This window comes from Cotesia glomerata, linkage group LG7 (genome assembly GCF_020080835.1).
Source record: "Cotesia glomerata isolate CgM1 linkage group LG7, MPM_Cglom_v2.3, whole genome shotgun sequence".
Taxonomy (NCBI): Eukaryota; Metazoa; Arthropoda; class Insecta; order Hymenoptera; family Braconidae; genus Cotesia; species Cotesia glomerata.
Window position 1 is genome coordinate 19,407,772 of NC_058164.1, and position 19,744 is coordinate 19,427,515.

Consider the following 19,744-nt stretch of genomic DNA (forward strand, 5'->3'; position numbering starts at 1 on the left):
TTTTACTAGCTTAGATAGTAGCTATTATTATTGCTGATGGTAATTGCAACCATCAGGTTATATTAGGAATTACGATTTTGATAATAGTAGTAACTAGTTAAAATAATAAATGCTATTATTACTGATTACCATCATAATAGTAGTAGTTACCATCAGGGTGGTAACTACTACAATTCAGATGGTTTACATAATTATTTAAATAATATTTACTACTATACCCAGATAGCCCGAGTTTCTCGACAAAAAATTACCCATTAGCCATTGTAGTCAATTTAACGTTAAGTTAACGGCAAGTTTTTGCTGAGTGACATTTACATACAATTTGACGGAAATCTACTGCCGACATTGGTAGTTAATTTGACAGCAAAACTTGTAGGTAATATGTAGAAGGTAACTTACGTACAACTTAACGGCAATAAAGGCCAGGTAAACTTTTGTATTCAAGTTGTACTCAAGTTCCCTGGAAATTTACTGCCAATTTACCCACACTTTGCACTCTACAACGTTTGCCGTCAATTTAACTACCAATTCCAGCAGTAGATTTCTGGCAAGTTACTATCACGATGGCTATCTGGGTATCGAATTCAGTTAATAAATTTTACTATAACTAGATAATAAACTCTACTATAAAATTTTCTCCGTGTACAACAATTTTTTGCGTCATCAGCTTTTAAATGGTAAAAAACCAATAAAGAAAAAAAGTTCGAAATTTTTCTTTGTCTTTAGGAAACTTTATAAACTGCATACATGCACTTAAATTAATTTGTTTTTGTAATTTTTTGTTGAAATTACTCTCCGAACTCAAAACTATTGAAAAAATATTTAGATTCTGTCATACTCTGATCACTTTCTAATTAACTGGAAAAATTATTTTTGAGTAAATATTTTTAACTTGCCGCTAAGAAAATCGAAGATTTTAAAAATCGGGAAGTTATTGGTTTTACCCCGTTTTGCAAAAATCGAATTTTCATCAGATCTCGACGTTCTGAGGTCCTAGGAAGCTTCCCTGACTCGCGAGGGTAGGAACCATTTTCAACTTGTTGACTAGACTATAAATGTCAAATAACCTTTGATGTCTTTTATTTTAATTGTCTGAATTTAGGTTTGTTGTTATTTTTTAATTTCCTTTGTATCTTCTATTTATATTTCCATTTTTAAAAAATTTAAATTGCTTTAATGGACTATTTTGTAATTTTAGGTCTTTTCAATTTTCATTTCGTATTATATGATCTAATAATTTAGTAAATATATTTATATTTAGCTATAGTTATTTGATATTGTTTATTTTTAAGACTGTAATTATCAGGAGACTAATATTTTATTTATTTTATTTTAATTGAAACATAAAATTTATTTGAAATATTTTATTTGTATATTTTTGAATATTCAAATTATTTCTCTGGTGATTTACCCATCATAAAGGACTTTTTTATCTTTAATTTTCTCTATGTATAGTACTTTTTTTGAATAAAGTTCTGGGGCATTCCATGCGAAATGGGAAAATGACTAAAATTTTAAAATTTCTCTAGTTCATTCTAATTTAGTCCTAATTTATTATTAAAAGTCTATATTTTACTAATTCGTAAAGAAAATTTTTTTTAATCAATAAGGAAATCAATTTTTCTCTCCTAGTAAATTTTCAGCCGTACTAACTTGTATCCGGGTCAAATGTGGTTTTAGTAATTTTAAGAAAAAATTCATTTTATGTTTGTTATTGTTATTAACTAACATATTTATTATTATAGTTTTAAGAACAAATTTTTTTATGTTCGTTATTAATTAACACCTAAGTTTATCAAGATCGTGTTGTCAGCATGCTAAATCCTTTATTTGTGTTTTTTAATTAGTTTTTTTTAATTATCTTAAATAATTTATAGTTAAATATATAAACAATAATGTTTCGAAGGTTGAAATAATATAAAAGTCTTTATAATAAACAACTTCATGTACACATTTTGTACTTGTCCTACCAGTCACAAATGCATGTGCCACTAGTCACAATAAAAAAAATTAGGATGACGGTTGACCCTAAAGGCCATCCCTGCAACTTCTCGCTCATTTTGTACTTAAGCGCTTAAAATTACACATTACGTTTTTGAGCTCTTCGAGCTCAAAAATATGATTTTTGTGTCATTTTGAGATCTTCGAGCTCAAAACTCTAATAGCAGTTTAATAAAACACAATTTTTTGAATTTTCAAACGGCAATAACTTTTGAATGAATGAAATGATTTTCACGTGGTTGGTGGCATTCGACGCAGTTTTTGAAGCCCCATGAAGAATCTTCAAATTTAAATCGATCGAGCCAGGAATTTCGAAGTAATTCGGAAAAAACACTTTTTTTGGTTTTCTTTCGACAACGATAACTCACAAACGAATCAACCGATTTTGACCGGGCTTGCGGTGATCGACGTGGTTTTTTGATCTTGAGAGCTGATTAGATTTTGAAATTGATTGGTAAAGCCATTTAAAAGAAATTCCAAAAAAACCACATTTCAAAAAATTTTTTTTTGCAGTTTTTTTGAGATTTCTCAAAATCTACTGGTTCGAATCGGTCTAAATGGTATTCAAAGTCTAAGTTTGGTCAATCCCTTTCGAATGGCACCAACCGCGATGAAATCGGTCGAGTCGTTCAAAAGTTATGAGAGGTTTACATACGGCCACACACACACACACACACACACACACACACACACACGCGCGCGCGCGTTTACACACACACACATACAGACATACGGACATCACCGCGGAAACATTCGGGGAGGCTTCCTAGGACCTCAAAACATCAACATTCGTTGAAAACTCCATTTTCGAAAAACGGGATAAAACCAATAACTTCCCGATTTTTGAAAATTTTCAATTTTCTTAGCGGGAAGTTAAAAATTTTTTAATTGTTTCTACGTAGATAATCAGTCTAATTTTTCATAATATTGAATGTTTGTAGGATAAATTTTGTATTGAGAGGGAAGTATTTTTTAAAAGTTTAGTGGTCGAACTGAAATTCGACTTTAAGTATACCGCGGTAAGAGAGAAGGATTTTTCGATGACCTACCAGTCCCACTCAGTCAAATGATAATTACGAGAAACTTAAAAAGTAATCGAGGTTTTTGACAAAGGGAAGTTGTTAATTAGTTATTCTTCTATATTATAAGATAAACTTTACTATAGTATAAGCTTCAGTCACATAATTATAGCTTATAATTGATGGAATTCCAGAGTCAAATGTCCCACCAGTCACTATGGAATGCCCCTATAGTTATTTGATATTGATTATTTTTAAGACTGTAATTATCAGGAGACTAATATTTCATTTATTTTCTTTCATTTGAAACATAAAATTTATTTGAAATATTTTATTCGTATATTTTTGAATATTCAAATTATTTCTCTGGTGATTTACCCATCATATAAGAATTTTTTTATCTTTAACTATCCCTATGTATAGTACTTTTTTTTTTTTGGATAAAGTTTTATAATTATGTTTGTCTGAGCTTACAATTATTTATTTTATGTGAATTTTATTCATAGTTTCGTTTATTTCTTTTATTTTCTAAACATATTATTAATTGAAATTTTTAGTTAGAGATGTCTAAATTGAGAATATTTTATTCTGCTCGAATCATTGCCAACCATTACAAATCAATGACGACGACTGTATGATTAACTTAATTAAGAACTAAATTAATTAACTAAATTAAAAATTTTTTTAACAAAGAGCCCTGTCATTACAACTTAATTAGTTCAACAAAAGAAAATGCGTTTTCCATTTTAGAATAATAACATACTTTAGCCTCATTAACATTACCTACACTAATGACCCGCTAGATACACCGAATATTTAAACCCCAGATGCAGTTAACTTAACGTTAGTCTATGTAACAATAAACATGGCTGAACAAGAAGTATACTTACGATTTTCTAACTACATTGAAATTATAATCCTGGCAACATTGTTGCTCGGTTATTTCTACTGTCGCTACAAACTAAGCTACTGGAAAAAACGCGGAGTGTCTCAGTTTCGCAAAACAAACCTAATTTTCGGTGATTACAAAAATGGAATCCTGTTCCGCACTGCACCTGGCTACCACTTGGCGGAACTGTACTATGAGGCGCCAGAAAATGTTCCATACATCGGATTCTACATTTTCCACAAGCCCCGCCTTTTGTTGAAGGATCCAAAAATAATAAAGCAAATCCTGTTCCGTGATTCTGAAAATTTCAACGATCGATACTACGCAGGATCGCCGCAGAAAGACAGCTTTGGAATGAAAAATTTGTTCGGATTGAAGAATCCTGTGTGGAAATAAGTGTGGAGCAAAACTGTTCCATCTTTCGGTCGGAAGAACGTGAGGCAGATGGTTCCGCTGATGATTGAAACTGGAGAACCTATGATGTAATTCCTGAGGAACGAAGCTGCCAATGATCGGGGAGTCAAAATTATTGACGCTCAGGATTTGAATTACAAGTATGGAGCGGATCTTATTGGCAACATCGCACTTGGTGTTAAGACTGATTCTTTCAAGTATCCAAATTCTGATTACACCAAATTCTGTAAATTAATTTATAAAGTTAGATAATTATTAGGTGATAATAAATTGTGTTTTTTTTCAGTTATGAGCTTCTTCCGAGGATTTAGGCGCATGATAGCATTGGTCACGGTGTTCTTCATACCCAAACTTGTAGAAATATTTAGCACCAGAATATTATTCGACTCGACATACTTGCAAAAAGTTTTTCAAGACTCTATCAAATCTCGAGAAGAAAGCCGTAGTAAAAGAGGAGATTACGTTGATTCGATCATTGAGTTGGAAAATGATAAACAAAGTCCTCTTTGGAGTAAATTTTTTTTTTATCTGTTTTGATTTTGGAAAATTCTGACCTTTTTTCCAAAATTTTCATAAATGTTATGATTAAAAATTTTTTTATTATTGTAACAATTAAATAATCCTGGATATGGTTGACTCTAAAGGATATCTCTGGAACTTCTTGTTATATTAAAGTTCAGAAAAAGGCTCAAAAACTTTTCTATCGCAAAGATTTTAGCTTTTCAAGCTCAAAATGCAACTTTTTCATCAAATTTTTTTGATAACGATAGCACTTTAGTAAATAACCAATTTTGATGCAATAAAAAATCCAAAGATTAATTTTTTTGTACACATAGCCATGGAATAATAATGAATTTAATTGTGTTACAGAATTCGAAGGTGAAAATCTTTTCTTCCAATCAGGATTATTCTTCTCCGGACTCGAATCAAGTACTACAACAGCAACTGTGGTCTTGATGGAGTTGGCACAGAATAAAGAGTATCAAGACCGCGCCAGAGAAGATGTTAAAAAAGCGGATGCTGAATATGGATGGATTTTCGAAGCTTTTGATAATATGAAGTACTTGGATCTCTGTATCGCCGAAGGTGTCCGATTATACCCACCTGTTGTCCACCTTGATCGGTACACTTGCCAGGATTAAAAAGTAAATTTTTTTTTCTTCAAAATTTATGGATCTCTATTCTATTATAACTCATGATGATAATTTTTATTTTCAGGTACCAGACACAGATCTTGTTCTGAAAAAAGGGACTCCTATTTTTGTATCAGTATACGGTTTGCATACACTGTAAAAAATTTGCGGAGTGAACGCGAAGTGAATGAAGAGTGAATGATTTTTAATTGATTCACTCCCAGCGGGAGTGATATTTACTCCGAGAAGGAGTTAATTTTTATTAATAATAAAATTCACTCCGCATTCACTCCCAAAATAAATGAATTTAGAAATAAATAAATTTTTGTAAAGAAAATATTTTTATAAACCCTTTTTATATTTAACTAGCTGTTACCCGCCCGCTCCGCTGGGCGCTTTATAGAATTGTATTTTTAGATCTAGATTTGAAATTTAATTGGAAGATTGTTTTGACTTGCACAGATTCCAAATTCCATCAAATTGGTCTGTATATTTTGTCCACATGATTATTCTAGCTAAAATTCATTGTAACTTTCAATGTGCAATCACTATAACATTTCCGTGGCTTTCTTCCAAAAATGAATATTAATTCATTTCAGCAATAAAAAATGTATGTAAAATTCTTAGTCGACTTTTTTGCCGCTGCCAAAGAGACGATTGTTGTAAGAAAATATCACTATTAAGAAAGAAAAATATTTAAATCCGTTGACCTTGGAGGCCATCCCGGTATTTGCCTGTTTCTCTTCAGATTCTATCAAATTTTATATTTGTAGGAACTGTATTTAAAGAATATGAATTTTTTGACAATTATTACTCCCGCACTTCTATGTGGGGGAGGAATTTCGTAAGATCCTATTCGAGATAATTTCTACATTATAAATAAAAGATTTCAACAAAACTTCGAGTCTATAAAAACTATCGATTGGAAATGAGAAATTTTCATTGTTAACGCCCCCACCATCCCTTTTGGGGTTAGAATTCGAGAAAATCCATTCTTAGCTGAACTTGACATCGTACACGAAGATTCCTACCAAATTTAGAATCTGCAGGAGTTACAGTTTGGAAATTAAAATTTTAGAATTTAACACCCACCCCCGCAATCCCTATCGGAAGTAGAATTTTTTGGGATCCGTTTTGAGATGATCTCATGACAAATGAAAGATTCCTACCTAATTTCAAGTTTGTAGAAGTTACAGTTTGAAAATGGAAATTTGAAATTCTAACACCCACCCCCGCAATCCCTGTCGGAAGTAGAATTTATTGAAATCCGTTTTGAGATGATCTCTACATGACAAATAAAAGATTCCTACCAAATTTACGCCTTTTAGAAGCTATATTTTGGAAATTAAGATTTTTTTTTGACAACACCCACCCCCGCAATCCTTATTGGGGGTGATTCGTCGTAAAATCCGCTCTTAGATTATTTCTACATCATATAGAAGATTCTTACCAAATTTGAAGTCTATAAGAGCTATAGCTTGGAAATTAAAAATTTTAATTGTTAACATCCCGCCCCGCAAACTCCTGTGAGGTATCTTAAAATTCGTTCGTATATTATTTCTACATCTCTTAGAGAAAATTCCTACCTAATTGGAGTCTGTAGGAGCTATAGCTTGAAAATTAAAAATTGTCATTGTTTATACCCACCCCCACAATCTGTATTGGGAGTAGGCTGTCATTAAATCCACTCTTGAATCATTTATACATCACATAGAGCAGATTCTTACCAAATTTGGAGCCTATAGGAGCTACAGCTCGGAAATTTAAAATTTCCATTATTAACACCCACCCCCGCAACCCCTTGTGGAGTAGGATATCGTTAAATTCGTTTATAAATTATTTTTACATCACTTACAAAAAATTCATACAAAATTCGGATTCTTTATGAGCTATAGCTCGGAAATTTTAAATTTTCATTGTTAACGCCCACCCCCGCAATCCATTTGCGGAGTAGATTATCATAAAATCCGCTCTTAGATCATTTCTACATCACATATAGGAGATTCCTGCCAAATTTGGAGTCAATAGGAGCTATAGTTTAAAAATGGGAATTTTCCATTGTCAACGCCCCCGCAACCCCCCTTGAAGGTAGAATTTCGTAAAATCCGTTCTTAGCTGACCTTTACACGGCGAAAGGAATATTCCTACCAAATTTCAAGTCTCTACGCTTTATGGTTTCAGAGATATCGTGATGAGTCAATATATAGGTGGAAATCTCTTATATATATATAGATTTTTAATTTTTTTTATATTTAATGCCTTCTTATTATCCTTTAGGAATTGAATTTTATAATTTTTTAATTAACGCCCACGCAAGGATTTGTGAGGGTGGCATTTCATAAAATTCATTCTTTACAGCTCAAAAACTCAAAAAAAATAAATCTGGCCAAGTTTCAATCCTTTAGCTGCTATAGATTAAAAGGTACAATTTCTTTTAATTTTACGCTCACGCACGGACATGTGGGGGTAGAATTTAATGAAATTTATTCTTAACAGCTCAAAAACGCCAAAAAAGCATTCTGGCCATGTTTCAAAGTATTAATAGCTATAGATTGAAATTTACGAATTTTTTCTTAATTTGACGCCCACGCACGGGCACGCCAGGGGGCCGGAATGTCACAGAATTCGTTTTTAAAAAATTTCTAAATGTAATTTGAAACATTCTGACCAAGTTTTGAACTATTAAAAGCCATAATTGAAAAATATGAATTTTTTTTCGTGAACACCCCGCAACCCCCCTTGTGGGTGGAATTTCGTGAAATCCGTTCTTAGCTGACCTCTACTTGGCAAAAGGAATATTCCTGCCAAATTTCAAGTCTCTAGGTCTTATAGTTCCAGAGATATCGTGATGAGTGACTATCTATATCTATAGAAAGTCTCCTATATATATATAGATAGATAGATAGATTATTAAAAATTTAATTTATTATTTTTAATAATATTTCATTTTAATTATTATTATAATGTTTTTATTTGGGTCATTCCACGTCAAATCGACCAATAGTTGGTCTCGACCCCTTTCGATTTGGACAAATTTTGGTCAGAAGTTTTCTTTTATCTTATAACGAAGTTCTGCCAAAAGAAAAAAAATTTTTTCAAAAGTTATGCAAAATCCAAAATTTCACTATTTTCCATATTTTTTAAACTTATGTTTTAAAAATCTTAAAAACTATTGCAATTAAAAAAATCTGGAAAACGGTTGACCCTAAAGGCCATCCCTGCAACTTCCCGCCAATTCGTTACCTAAACGCTTGAAATTGCACTTATGACGTTTCGGAGCTCTTCGAGCTCAAAAATACAATTTGTGTGTTATTTTGAGCTTTTCGAGCTCAAAGAAATAGCTTTTGTATGCTTTGAGCTCTTCGAGCTCAAAAGTCTGATAGAAGTTTGATGAAACAATATTTTTTGAATTTTCAAACTACAATAATTTATAAATGAATGAATCGATTTTTACGTGGCTAGCAGTATTCCACGCAGTTTTTCAGAATCTATGATATAATTTTGAACACAAACTGATCGAACCGAAAATTTTAGAGAAATTTGAAAAATTCACTTTTTCCGAATTTTTTCGACAACGATTACTCACGAACCAATCAACCAATTTACACGTTCTTGGTAGCGATCGGCGTGATTTTTTTAGCTCTAATAATTATTTTATTTCGTCAAAAACGATCAAAAAAGAAATCGTGAAGTTATGTGAAAAAAACACTTTTTTCGAAATTTTTCGTTTTCGATAACTCTCGAACGAATTAACCGATTTTGATGGGACTGGTGGCAATCGACGTGGTTTTTTAACTTTAAGAGCTGATTAGTTTTTGGAATTGATTGGTGAAGCTGTTTAGAAGTTATTCCAAAAAAAACGATTTTTTGAAAATTTTATTTTTGAGATTTCTCAAAATCTAGCGAATCAAATCGATTCAAATTTTCACGAAATTTAATGGCAATGATACTCTTTGGATCGCCACCTATTTCGATCTGATCGGCCGAGCCGTTCAAAAGTTATAAGAGGTTTACACACACACACACACACACACACACACACACACACACACACACACACACACACACACACACACACACACACACACACACACACACACACACACACACACACACACACACACACACACACACTTACAGCCGCACGGACACCATCGCAGGAATAGTCAGGAAAGCTTCCTGTGACCTTAAAACGTCGAGATCTGATAAAAACTCCATTTTCGCAAAACGGGGTAAAACCAATAACTTCTCGATTTTTGAAAATTTTAAATTTTCTTAGCGGGAAGTTAAAAATTGCATTGAGTAAATTTCAAAGGGGATACTTGGGGCTACTTGGGTTTCGAATAACCAATAATAAACAAATACAATTAATGTTTTTTTTCTCATCATTATGCCACTAAATGAAATTTCAACTGTTCAGAATATCAAAATTACGCGATTTGCCAAACTCAATGAGGATAAAAAAAAAAATCGATAAAAAACAATAGTCGAATCCAACTATTGGTCGATTTGACGTGGAATGACCCTTATAGTAAATTAATTTTGAGATTTTTTTTGTAGAACGAAAATTCATCCTTATTTTCTTTATTTTAAAAACTCCGAACGCGGATGTTTTTTGGAGTGAAATTCGAAATCACTCTGAAATCACTCCGCAAATAAAAACTCCGGATTCACTCCCTACGCGGAGTGATTAATTACTTCACTCCGGAACTCCGAGTGATGGGAGTGAAATTCACTCCCGATTCACTCCGAATTTTTTGCAGTGTACAGATCCAAAGCACTTTGAAAACCCGAGGAGTTTTATTCCTGAACGATTCAGTGACGCTACTAATTTAAATGATGCCTATTTTCCGTTCGGCGGAGGACCCAGGATGTGCATCGGTAAGTAGTTAATAAACTAATAGACTTGAATTAAGAACTTTTTATCGAGCTATTGTCTTGCAGGTAAAAAAATCGGACAGATGCATGTAAAAATCGTGCTTTCCAAGATTTTGTCTGAGTATGAAATCTGGGAAAAATGTATGACGTGATAGACGGTCAACTTTCACTGCATCTGCCAATGGAGTCAATATTGAATTCAAACCATTGTAAAAATGCTGCACATCATTTACTGATCTATGAATCCGTTCCAAACTTTTCATTAAATTTAATTATGTATAGTTTTTTATTTAAGGTAATAAAAAGTTTAATTTTATTTTAATCATTGAAATGTTTCATTTCACCTAATTGTTGAATAAATTCTTTATACATTAATTTCACACCCACACTGATAAAAAAATTAACTTGATCTAAGAAATCATTCTTAATTCAAATAAATTTTACTTGATTTAAAAACTTTTCTACTTAATTCAAGATAATCAAATTATGAGAGGTGTAAAACTCTCATAACTTTTGAACAGCTTGACCAATTTTATCGCGGTTGACACCATTCGAAAGGGCTTGGTCGAACCTAGATTTTAAATACACTTTGGACTGATTCAGAACAGTAGATTTTGAGAAATCTCGAAAAAACTACAAAAAAAATTTTTTGCAAATGTGGTTTTTTTGGAATAACTTTTAAACGGCTTTACCGATCGATTCCAAAAACTAATCAGCTCTTCACATTAAAAAACCACGTCGATCGCCGCCAACTCGATCGAAATCAGTTAATTGGTTCGTGAGTTATCGTTGACGAAAAAATCGAAAAAAAGTGATTTTTTCGAATTACACCGAAATTTCCGGTCTGATCAATATTTTTTTAAAAGTATATTATAGAATTTGAGAAACTGCGTCGAATGCTCTCAAACGCGTGAAAATCGATACATTCATTTAGAATTTATTGTGGTTTAAAAATTCAAAAAATAGTGTTTTTTAAACTTCTATTAAACTTCTGAGCTCGGAGAGCTCAAAATGACACGAAAATTATATTTTTGAGCTCGAAGAGCTCTAAAATGGAATAAGTGCAATTTTGAGCGCTTAAGTATGGAATTAGCGGGAAGTTGCAAGGATGGCTTTTAGGGTCAACCGTTTTCCTAATTTTCTTTCTAAAAAATTTATTTACTGTAGGTGGTCTGTCTCATTTTATAACATTTGGTAAGAAATTTTCGTTAGACATATAATAATCAATTATAATAATGGTAATAAATAATACGAGTAAATCGATGGGTTCTCATACCATGATCAAGTTGAAAGATGAATCAAAAAGCACTTATTTAGTTCAGGAGTACTATTTAAGATAGTAGGAGTATTATTTAAGATAGTACTATCGCAAAATTCATGTTATACTAAAATTATGAAATTTTTTTTATCGAAAGATAAGTATAGGCGAAGGGGGGGGCGGCAAAATGGGCCCCCTAAAATTTTCAATATCCAAAAATATTTGGGGGCAAAATGGGCCCCCAACATTTTCAACTCTCGAAGTGTTTGGGAGGTATAATGGGCTGATTAGACTTTAAAAACCAAAGAATATTTTTCAGTTAAACATGTTCTAGAATTTTTGAATTATAGAAAAAATTATATAGGTAAAGTATGAACTAGGTCGCGAGTTAAATAACAGCATTATTTACTATATTTTTTGTTAAAAAACTATTTATGTTACAGAAGCTTCCCTGACCATTTCTGCGATGGTGTGTGTGTGTGTGTGTATGAACGTAAACCTCTCATAACTTTTAAACGGCTCGACTGATTCAAACGAGATTGACAGCAATCGAAAGAGTTTCTTTGCCCCTAAATATTTTATAATATTTAAGGTAATTCGGGCCAATAGATTTTGAGTAATCTCGAAAATAAAATTTTCAGAAAATGTTTTTTTTTTAATAAATTTTAAGGGGTTAGGGGTAGTCAGAGGCACGAAAAAATGAGAATTTTCAGTATTTTTTTTTTGCTATTAAATCATGTTATTTTACAAAAGTAGTAATATGGCATTATTATACAATGTTTTGACTTGAAGTTACGAAAATTTCAAAAAAAAAAAATGTAATTTACAAAGTTATAGCTGTCTGTGTTGACCTAGTTCCAAAAAAAGGTCCTTGCGGTGACAATCATAAGTCCTTGGAGATTCATCTAAAATCAATCGGATGAAAAAATATGGCATATATACCTCCTATTCCTCTCGAGGTAAATGAGAGGTACATAATTAAGTAATAAAGGTAATATTTAATTACATTAATCTGCTGAATCAATCGTTTTCAAAAACTAATCAGCTCTTAAGCTTAAAAAACTGCCTCGATTGCCGTCAACGTGATCAAAATAGGTCGATTCATTTGTGAGGTATCGTGACCAAAATATCAGGGAAAAAGTGTTATTTTTTTTTTCTTACATAACTCCGACATTTATTCCTGGATCGTTTTTTATTCAACGAGATGATTTTTAGAGCTTAAAAAATCACTTCAATCGCCGCCAATAACGTCAAAATCGGTTGAATGGTTCAAGAGATATTTCATTTTAAAAAATTAAAAAAAGTATTTTTTTAACACATCTTTGAAATTTCACGTCCAATTGTTTGGTTAGTGATAAATAATCTTTTTGTTCTAAAAAGACTGCATAGAATGCCTTTAATTTTTTTTTAAATCGGTTAATTCATTTGTGAGATATCGTCAAAAAAATTCTAAAAAATTGTTTTTTTTTGTGATAAATTTTTATTGGCTTCACTACACCAATCGATTCGAAAAACTGATCGGTTTTTAAGCTTAGAAACCCGCGTTGATCGCCGTTAACGCGACTGAAATTGATTGATTAGTTTGAGAGATACCGTTGTCGAAATAATTCAAAAAACGCGTTTTTTTTTTAAATTACTCCGACATTTTTTACTTGATTTATTAATGCTTTTGGCGTGAAATGTGGAGCGCTTAGGTATAGAGTTAGCGGGAAGTTGCAGGGATGGCTTTTTAGGGTCTATTGTTATCCTAATTTTTTATACTGAATACATAATAAAAAAAATTCAAAATATAAAACAAGTAAGAAACATATTGAGTTTTTTGGGGGGTCCATTTTACCCCTCTTTTCTCAATTTTTTAATTTCGATGTACACAAAAAAATTAATACCATAAACTCAGTAAAAGGAAAAAAAAGTAAAACAAGCTGAAAAACTCATATTATAAAAATTTTCTGAAGGTGGCCCATTTTGCCCCACATTTCCAATTTTTCATTTTTAATGAACAGAGCAAATTGAGGTCAAATACTTGGCAAGGGACTAAAAAAAAGTAAAACCAGAGAAAAACACTAAAGATATCAACATTTTTTTCTTAAGGGGCCCATTTTGCCCCCCCCCCCCCTTTCCCTATCAATAGCTCATCACCAAAATTTCAGATCGATTCACTACGCCGTTTCTGAGTAATTAATTATTGAAATTGCTTCTTTTATACGTAAAGGTATAAAGAGCCGATAAAGCTAGTATAAAATCTTTCGTACCGTACGAGTGATGCAACTAGATTTGATACTAACTTTATCGGCTCTTTTTCTATTGACTTCAACCCCTTTGTTAGTGTCAAATCCCAGGTAAACAGGAGTCCTCAAAAAATAGGCAGGTATATGTGCGCTGCCCTGATTCAGAAAGATGATTTGAAATGATTACCTTCATGTTAATTGTATATCTATATAGTATTCAAATCAGATGCTTTTAAATTATTTCAAATTAAATTTCTTAATCAGAGTGTTGAAAAAATTGCAGAAACTGTTTAACTGTCGTTTTTACACTAAAAAAATGATTAAAATCAATAAAACTTTTAATTTTTTCCTAAGTTTATGAATGTTTTTGTTGAACTTAACAAGTTTTATATCAATAAACATAACAGTATTTAAAAAAAAAAATTAATAAAAATACTGTTATTTTTCATGCATCTAAAGTAGAATAACTCCTTTATTACTTAGAAACGATGTGTGATGAATCGGTCTGAAGTTTTGATGGTAAGTTATTGATATATTTAGATCTATCGAAATAGCATGAACTAGTTCATATCCTGCATTGGCTCATTATTCAAGCAACAAAATTTATTTTTGGTGCTAAGTTTGTTGCTAATTAGTTGCTCTATTAAGAATTTTGTTGTTTATTTAGATTCAAAGCAATTATTTATAATATCCGTCAAAATTGAATTTTACTACTGTTAGCGTGACGACGCTGATATACATACACATATATCTTTCGATAAAAAAATTTTCATAACTTTGGTAAATTATGAATTTTGCGGCAGTACTACTTTAATATTTAATTTATGATACTAAAAATATTCAAAAACATCATTTCTAATAATTTTTTTAAAAAATATCAGTACTTGTATGATACCTTCATTTATTTTTTATTTAATATATCTCGCGTCGAAATAGTGAACGTACATCATGTTTATGTAAGCTTAATTTTTTCAGGTGAACATCGACTACTATTCGGTTGAGAAGTAGAGACCCTATTTTTATAATATTTTCAAAATAGCATTGGAATTTAATATAGGATTAATAAATAAAAATTTCTTCTATAGTTTTATTCAAATTCACAAGTTTCTAATGAATTATTTGTATGAAACATGAATAATAAATAATTGAAATATATTTGAAACTTTTCAAACGCGATGACGAAAGACAATGATTTTTCTTTTATTGTAAATTTTTACAATAGTTAATAAAAAATGGTCTTTTACTATCTTCAAAACTTTATCATGAAATCCGAAAAAATAATTTTATGTAAACCCAAAAATTGCGGCACAAAAATTTTTTTGGTAATATTTTATTGAATTTAAGTTGACAATTATTAATTTTTAACTTCTTGTTAAATAAAATTTACCAAAAAGTCAACAGTTTTTTGTGTGACGCTATTGGGAAGTAGCATCCAATTTTTTTGATGAAAGTGTTTTTTTCTGGAACTTCAAAATCCAAAATTGTGATGAGAACCCAGTAATAAAAATTAAACAAAGAATATTAAAGTTAAAAAAAAATTCCTGACGAAAATAAAAAAATTTTTGTTTCTTTATATTATTTTCATTTTCGAATGATTGATTTCGAAAAATTCTATTGTTTTTTCTAATTTATTAAATAATTATAATTTTCATATTCGAAACATTTATTGTTGGTAGTTTTACGATTATTAACTATTAGCGACTTTATACTTATTTGTATAATAAATATCATAATTTTTCATTTGAACGAGATAATTCTCTGACTGCCACCTCCCGTTCATATTTAGCTTTTTATCTATATTAGGTAATAAATACGTATATACGTACATTTAAATTACGAGTTCTAACCTCCAAAAATAAACTGATAATATAGCATAAACTCACGCGTAAACATATTATTCTTCATAAGCAGTATTTGTTGTTTAAATAACAGTAAATATAATTAAATACTAACATTCTCATATTGATAACAACAAAACAATGGCAGAAGTTGCAAAAATCTTTAATTCATTTCAAGATTACCTTAACTATGAACAAGAATTGAGAGAGGTAAAAATTATTTTTTCACATTTTATAAATTTACAAACTTACTTATAAGAATATACTAATTTTTTTTTCATGTAAAAAAAATTTTATTATAGGAAATACGTGTTATTGTCCGAAAACTCGAAAAATGTTATCGAGATATTTTAATGGTTTTACAAAATATCCACAATGAAAATCCAATGGAAGAAGATATTAGTAAGTTGTCAATATAAATAAATAACTAATAGCATTTTTCAAACTAAATTATTATTTTAAAAACCCACATGCAGAAAGTAAAAAAAAATGAATGCTAATTCTGGAAAATATTTTTCTTTCTACAATAATTTATTTGTTATAAACAATCCTTAAAATGAACAGATGTCTGTAAAGTATCATAAAGTCTGATGATACTGAAATCAACAGACAATTGACAATTTTTTAATTTTGTTTAAAAAATAAATTATTTCTAAGCGCAATTTTTTTGAAAATTACATTCATAGTTTTTTTAATTTCTACATTTGGAAATCATACAAATTATTGTCATGTATTGATAATAATATTTTTTACTTTTAATAGTTGTATCGCAGTACTGTGCAAAAGCACGAGAACATTTTGAAACGGTTCGTCAATACTATTCAGAATTGGAAAAATTGGTACCAAATGATCAGTATTACCGATTCCATGATCAATGGCGTTATGTTACACAAAGACTGTGCTTTCTTGTATCTTTAATCATTTATCTAGAGGTCAAGACACTTGTTACTAAAGAAACAGTTGCTGAATTTCTTGGAAGTAAGTAGTTAAAAAAAGTTAGACAAATATTACAAGTGTACACGATACGACATAGAATATTATTGAGTTAATTGTTTTAAATAATTTTTTTTTCAAGTTAAAAGCAACCGTGAAGAAGGCTTTCATTTGGATATTGAAGAATTTCTAATGGGCTTGCTCGAGTTGTCTGCTGAACTGGTGAGTAAATAAACACATGACTTATTACACTGAAAAAAAATATCATTCAATAACTTTTTTATTTTGTAATCAGCTAAATGAAATATCGATACGATAAATATGAAAAATTACAAGGAAAATCTTTTTTTTAACATTTTCATAAGTATATTTTAAAATTTCGCTATTAAATCAAGAAATTTTCATATTTCTGCTGCATTCATAATACTTTTGCAATTAAAAATTAATAACATAAATTTTTGTTAGATATCTGCTCTTTTCATGTTATAAATTTGAGATAGTATAAAATTAAATTAACAATTAAAACAAAAGTACTTTTAAAAATTTTTCAAATACTTCAGATGTGTTGTAGATATTTTTAGTCTAATATTTTTTTTATATTTCTAACATTAAATTTTAAAACTTATTAGATAAATAAAATTGAATTTACTTATGATTACTTCAATTAAATTTCAAAAATATGAGTTAATAATTGTAAATTATCTTTTCTTATTTTTGTGTTATAGACACGATTTGCAGTAAATAGCGTCACATGTGGTGATTACAATCGACCAATTGAGATCGCACGTTTTGTCAATGAATTAAATGCTGGTTTTCGATTGCTCAACTTGAAAAACGACAATTTGAGAAAACGCTTCGATGCTTTGAAATATGATGTCAAGAAAATTGAAGAAGTTGTTTATGATTTAAGCATTCGTGGTTTAAAACCAACAAGTCAGCAAATTTCACCGGCTCAATAAGTTTAAAACTATTTATTATTTTTTTTACTTTTTCATATATTTTCTCTGACTTAAAACTTTATTACTTATATTATATTAAGAACAACATTAGTTTTTTATAACACTAATTAAGATAAAAAAAAATAATTTTATTTCTACCGTACTTGATACATTTGATAAAAGTATATAATACTGATAAAAATACGTAATATAATATTTGATATATAAATGAATAATAAAATTAATATTCAAAAATATTTTTGTATCTGTTATCAATATCCGTGTTGAATATTCAATACATTTGGTAATGTTTCACCTTTCATGTATTTTTCGTAATTACTTTTGAATAAGTTTGCAATACCATCTGCTCTTACAGTACACGCATTGTGTGGTGTTATTATCACCTACAAATATAAAAAATTGTTCATCAATTTTTTTTAAATTTGCATTTCTATGTTCTTAAATCTTAGTATAAAAATTCAAAAAGATTTATCAAAACATTATTAGTACCTGAGGCATTGCCCAAAGTTTGCTGGTTGATGGTAAAGGCTCGACTTCAAAAACGTCTAGAATTGCAGCAGTTATCCATTTATTTTCAAGAGCGTTCACCAAGTCATCCTCTTTAATTATATTTCCTCTACCAACGTTCATAAAAATTGCATTATTTTCTTTACAATTTTTTAATATATCGCCATTCAATAGCCCATTAGTCTCTGGAGTGGCCGGCATTATATTTATGATATAATGACAGTTAGATAGAAATTCTGGTAATGAACTTGTCATCCGATACTCGTCAATGTAAGGCTCTTTTGTAGTTGGAATCGTTCGAGTTAAGCCCCAAATTTTAGCATTGAAATGTTTCAAAGTCCTTGCAACTGAAAAAATATAAAAAATTTTGAGTTTTAAATTTTCAAAAATCCAAATTTTTTTTCAATTAGCGCTTAATAAAAATTTATAAAAAATCATCTTTACTAGATTCAAGTTTTATGTTACAAAAAATTTTGATACTTACCGACTTTTCCAATGTTGCCGATACCCATAATCCCAATATTCATTTGAGAAATTAATCTCCGAGAAACAAACATTGAATTATGTGGCCAAACCGCGCTTTTAAGTGTTTCATATTCTTCTCTTTGTCGTCTTTCAAAAGCAACGATTTGCATAATAATGTACTCAGCCATATCTAAACCATAAGTCTCATCAACGAACCTAGTAATTACAAAGTTAATGTTTTTTTCATGACGTAATTCAATTAGTTGTTCAACTCCCGCTGATATCGACTGGATCCATTTAATATTGTTCAATTTGCCTTTTATTTTTGGCAAGTATCGACAGTCTGCTATCATTATCTCAACGTCATCCAATTTAAGTGATTCAGTATTGCTTTCTGTTAAAAAGATCAATACATTGCTTTTAAAAAAATACTTATAATTGTTAAATGACAATCAACTGTTTACATATAATGTACTTTAGTGATTAGTAATAGGCAACTGCACAGAATTTTTATATTACGCAAATGACTACAAGAGTAATAATAAAAAACCGCTTTTGACAGTTTACAGTTTTCTTTTTGAAATTAAAAATAAATATTTCTTTACAAATAAATAAATAAATAAATATAAAAATTAAAAATACGATTGTTTTTTAACGTTAAAATTAGAATAAAATTATTTGATAAATGATTATTGTCAATAAAAAAAAAATAACATTATTTTTCTCTAAGTAAAATTTTTAATGACAAAAAAAATTAATCATCATACACAATCTTATCGTTTATTATGAAGAAGAGAAATCAAATAAAAAAATACACTAACAAGAAAAATTTGATAAGCAGAAAGAAAATCGAAGTGATACTCAATTTTGACCTTGAAAAAATTATTTATTAATAAAAAGTGTTATTTTTAATTTACCTGGATTAATATAAATTAAATCTAGTTTTGGCATAATTCTTTTGATATGTTGTGTTAAAACTGACATCGTAGTAAACACGACAATACGACCCATCTTTACTTAAAAATCTTTAAACTAATAGAAATATATTTGATGATACGTCTATTGTTCAACGGACCTTATTCAAACGTCAACTAAATACACTACTATGCATTATGTCAATATATGTATTTATATCTTCTAATGCAATAGTCAGCGTAGTAGGAAATTTCAAATTTCGCGTCATGCTGATTGTAAGGCTATCATTAGTGTAAACAAGCCTTTA

At 29.9% G+C, this 19,744-nt stretch overlaps 2 protein-coding genes and 1 pseudogene across 2 annotated transcripts; 2 read left to right on the top strand and 1 right to left on the bottom strand.

The window, feature by feature from the left end:
* The first annotated feature begins 3,885 nt into the window (after window positions 1–3,885).
* On the top strand, window positions 3,886–10,547 carry LOC123269726 (annotated as a pseudogene).
* A 4,982-nt stretch (window positions 10,548–15,529) lies between these two features.
* Window positions 15,530–17,664, top strand: LOC123268394 (translin). Its single transcript, XM_044733404.1, has 5 exons — window positions 15,530–15,868; window positions 15,961–16,060; window positions 16,421–16,636; window positions 16,734–16,813; window positions 17,317–17,664. Exons 1-5 carry the CDS (start codon window positions 15,800–15,802, stop codon window positions 17,548–17,550), a joined length of 699 nt encoding a protein of 232 aa, XP_044589339.1. The 5' UTR covers window positions 15,530–15,799; the 3' UTR covers window positions 17,551–17,664.
* Window positions 17,658–19,631, bottom strand: LOC123268392 (glyoxylate/hydroxypyruvate reductase A-like). The gene is made up of 4 exons (XM_044733401.1): window positions 19,440–19,631; window positions 18,542–18,916; window positions 18,040–18,404; window positions 17,658–17,933 (listed from the first exon to the last, which is right to left on the bottom strand). Exons 1-4 carry the CDS (start codon window positions 19,531–19,533, stop codon window positions 17,802–17,804), a joined length of 966 nt encoding a protein of 321 aa, XP_044589336.1. The 5' UTR covers window positions 19,534–19,631; the 3' UTR covers window positions 17,658–17,801.
* Between the last annotated feature and the right edge of the window lie 113 nt (window positions 19,632–19,744).

Coding starts and splice junctions, on each gene's coding strand:
- LOC123268394 (XM_044733404.1), top strand. CDS start 15,800: ATGGCAGAAGTTGCAAAAATCTTTAATTCATTTCAAGATTACCTTAAC. Junction 16,061..16,420: donor TCCAATGGAAGAAGATATTA/GTAAGTTGTCAA, acceptor TACTTTTAATAG/TTGTATCGCAGTACTGTGCA. Junction 16,637..16,733: donor AGTTGCTGAATTTCTTGGAA/GTAAGTAGTTAA, acceptor TTTTTTTTCAAG/TTAAAAGCAACCGTGAAGAA.
- LOC123268392 (XM_044733401.1), bottom strand. CDS start 19,533: ATGGGTCGTATTGTCGTGTTTACTACGATGTCAGTTTTAACACAACAT. Junction 18,917..19,439: donor TTTAATTTATATTAATCCAG/GTAAATTAAAAA, acceptor TCTTTTTAACAG/AAAGCAATACTGAATCACTT. Junction 17,934..18,039: donor AACTTTGGGCAATGCCTCAG/GTACTAATAATG, acceptor TTATATTTGTAG/GTGATAATAACACCACACAA.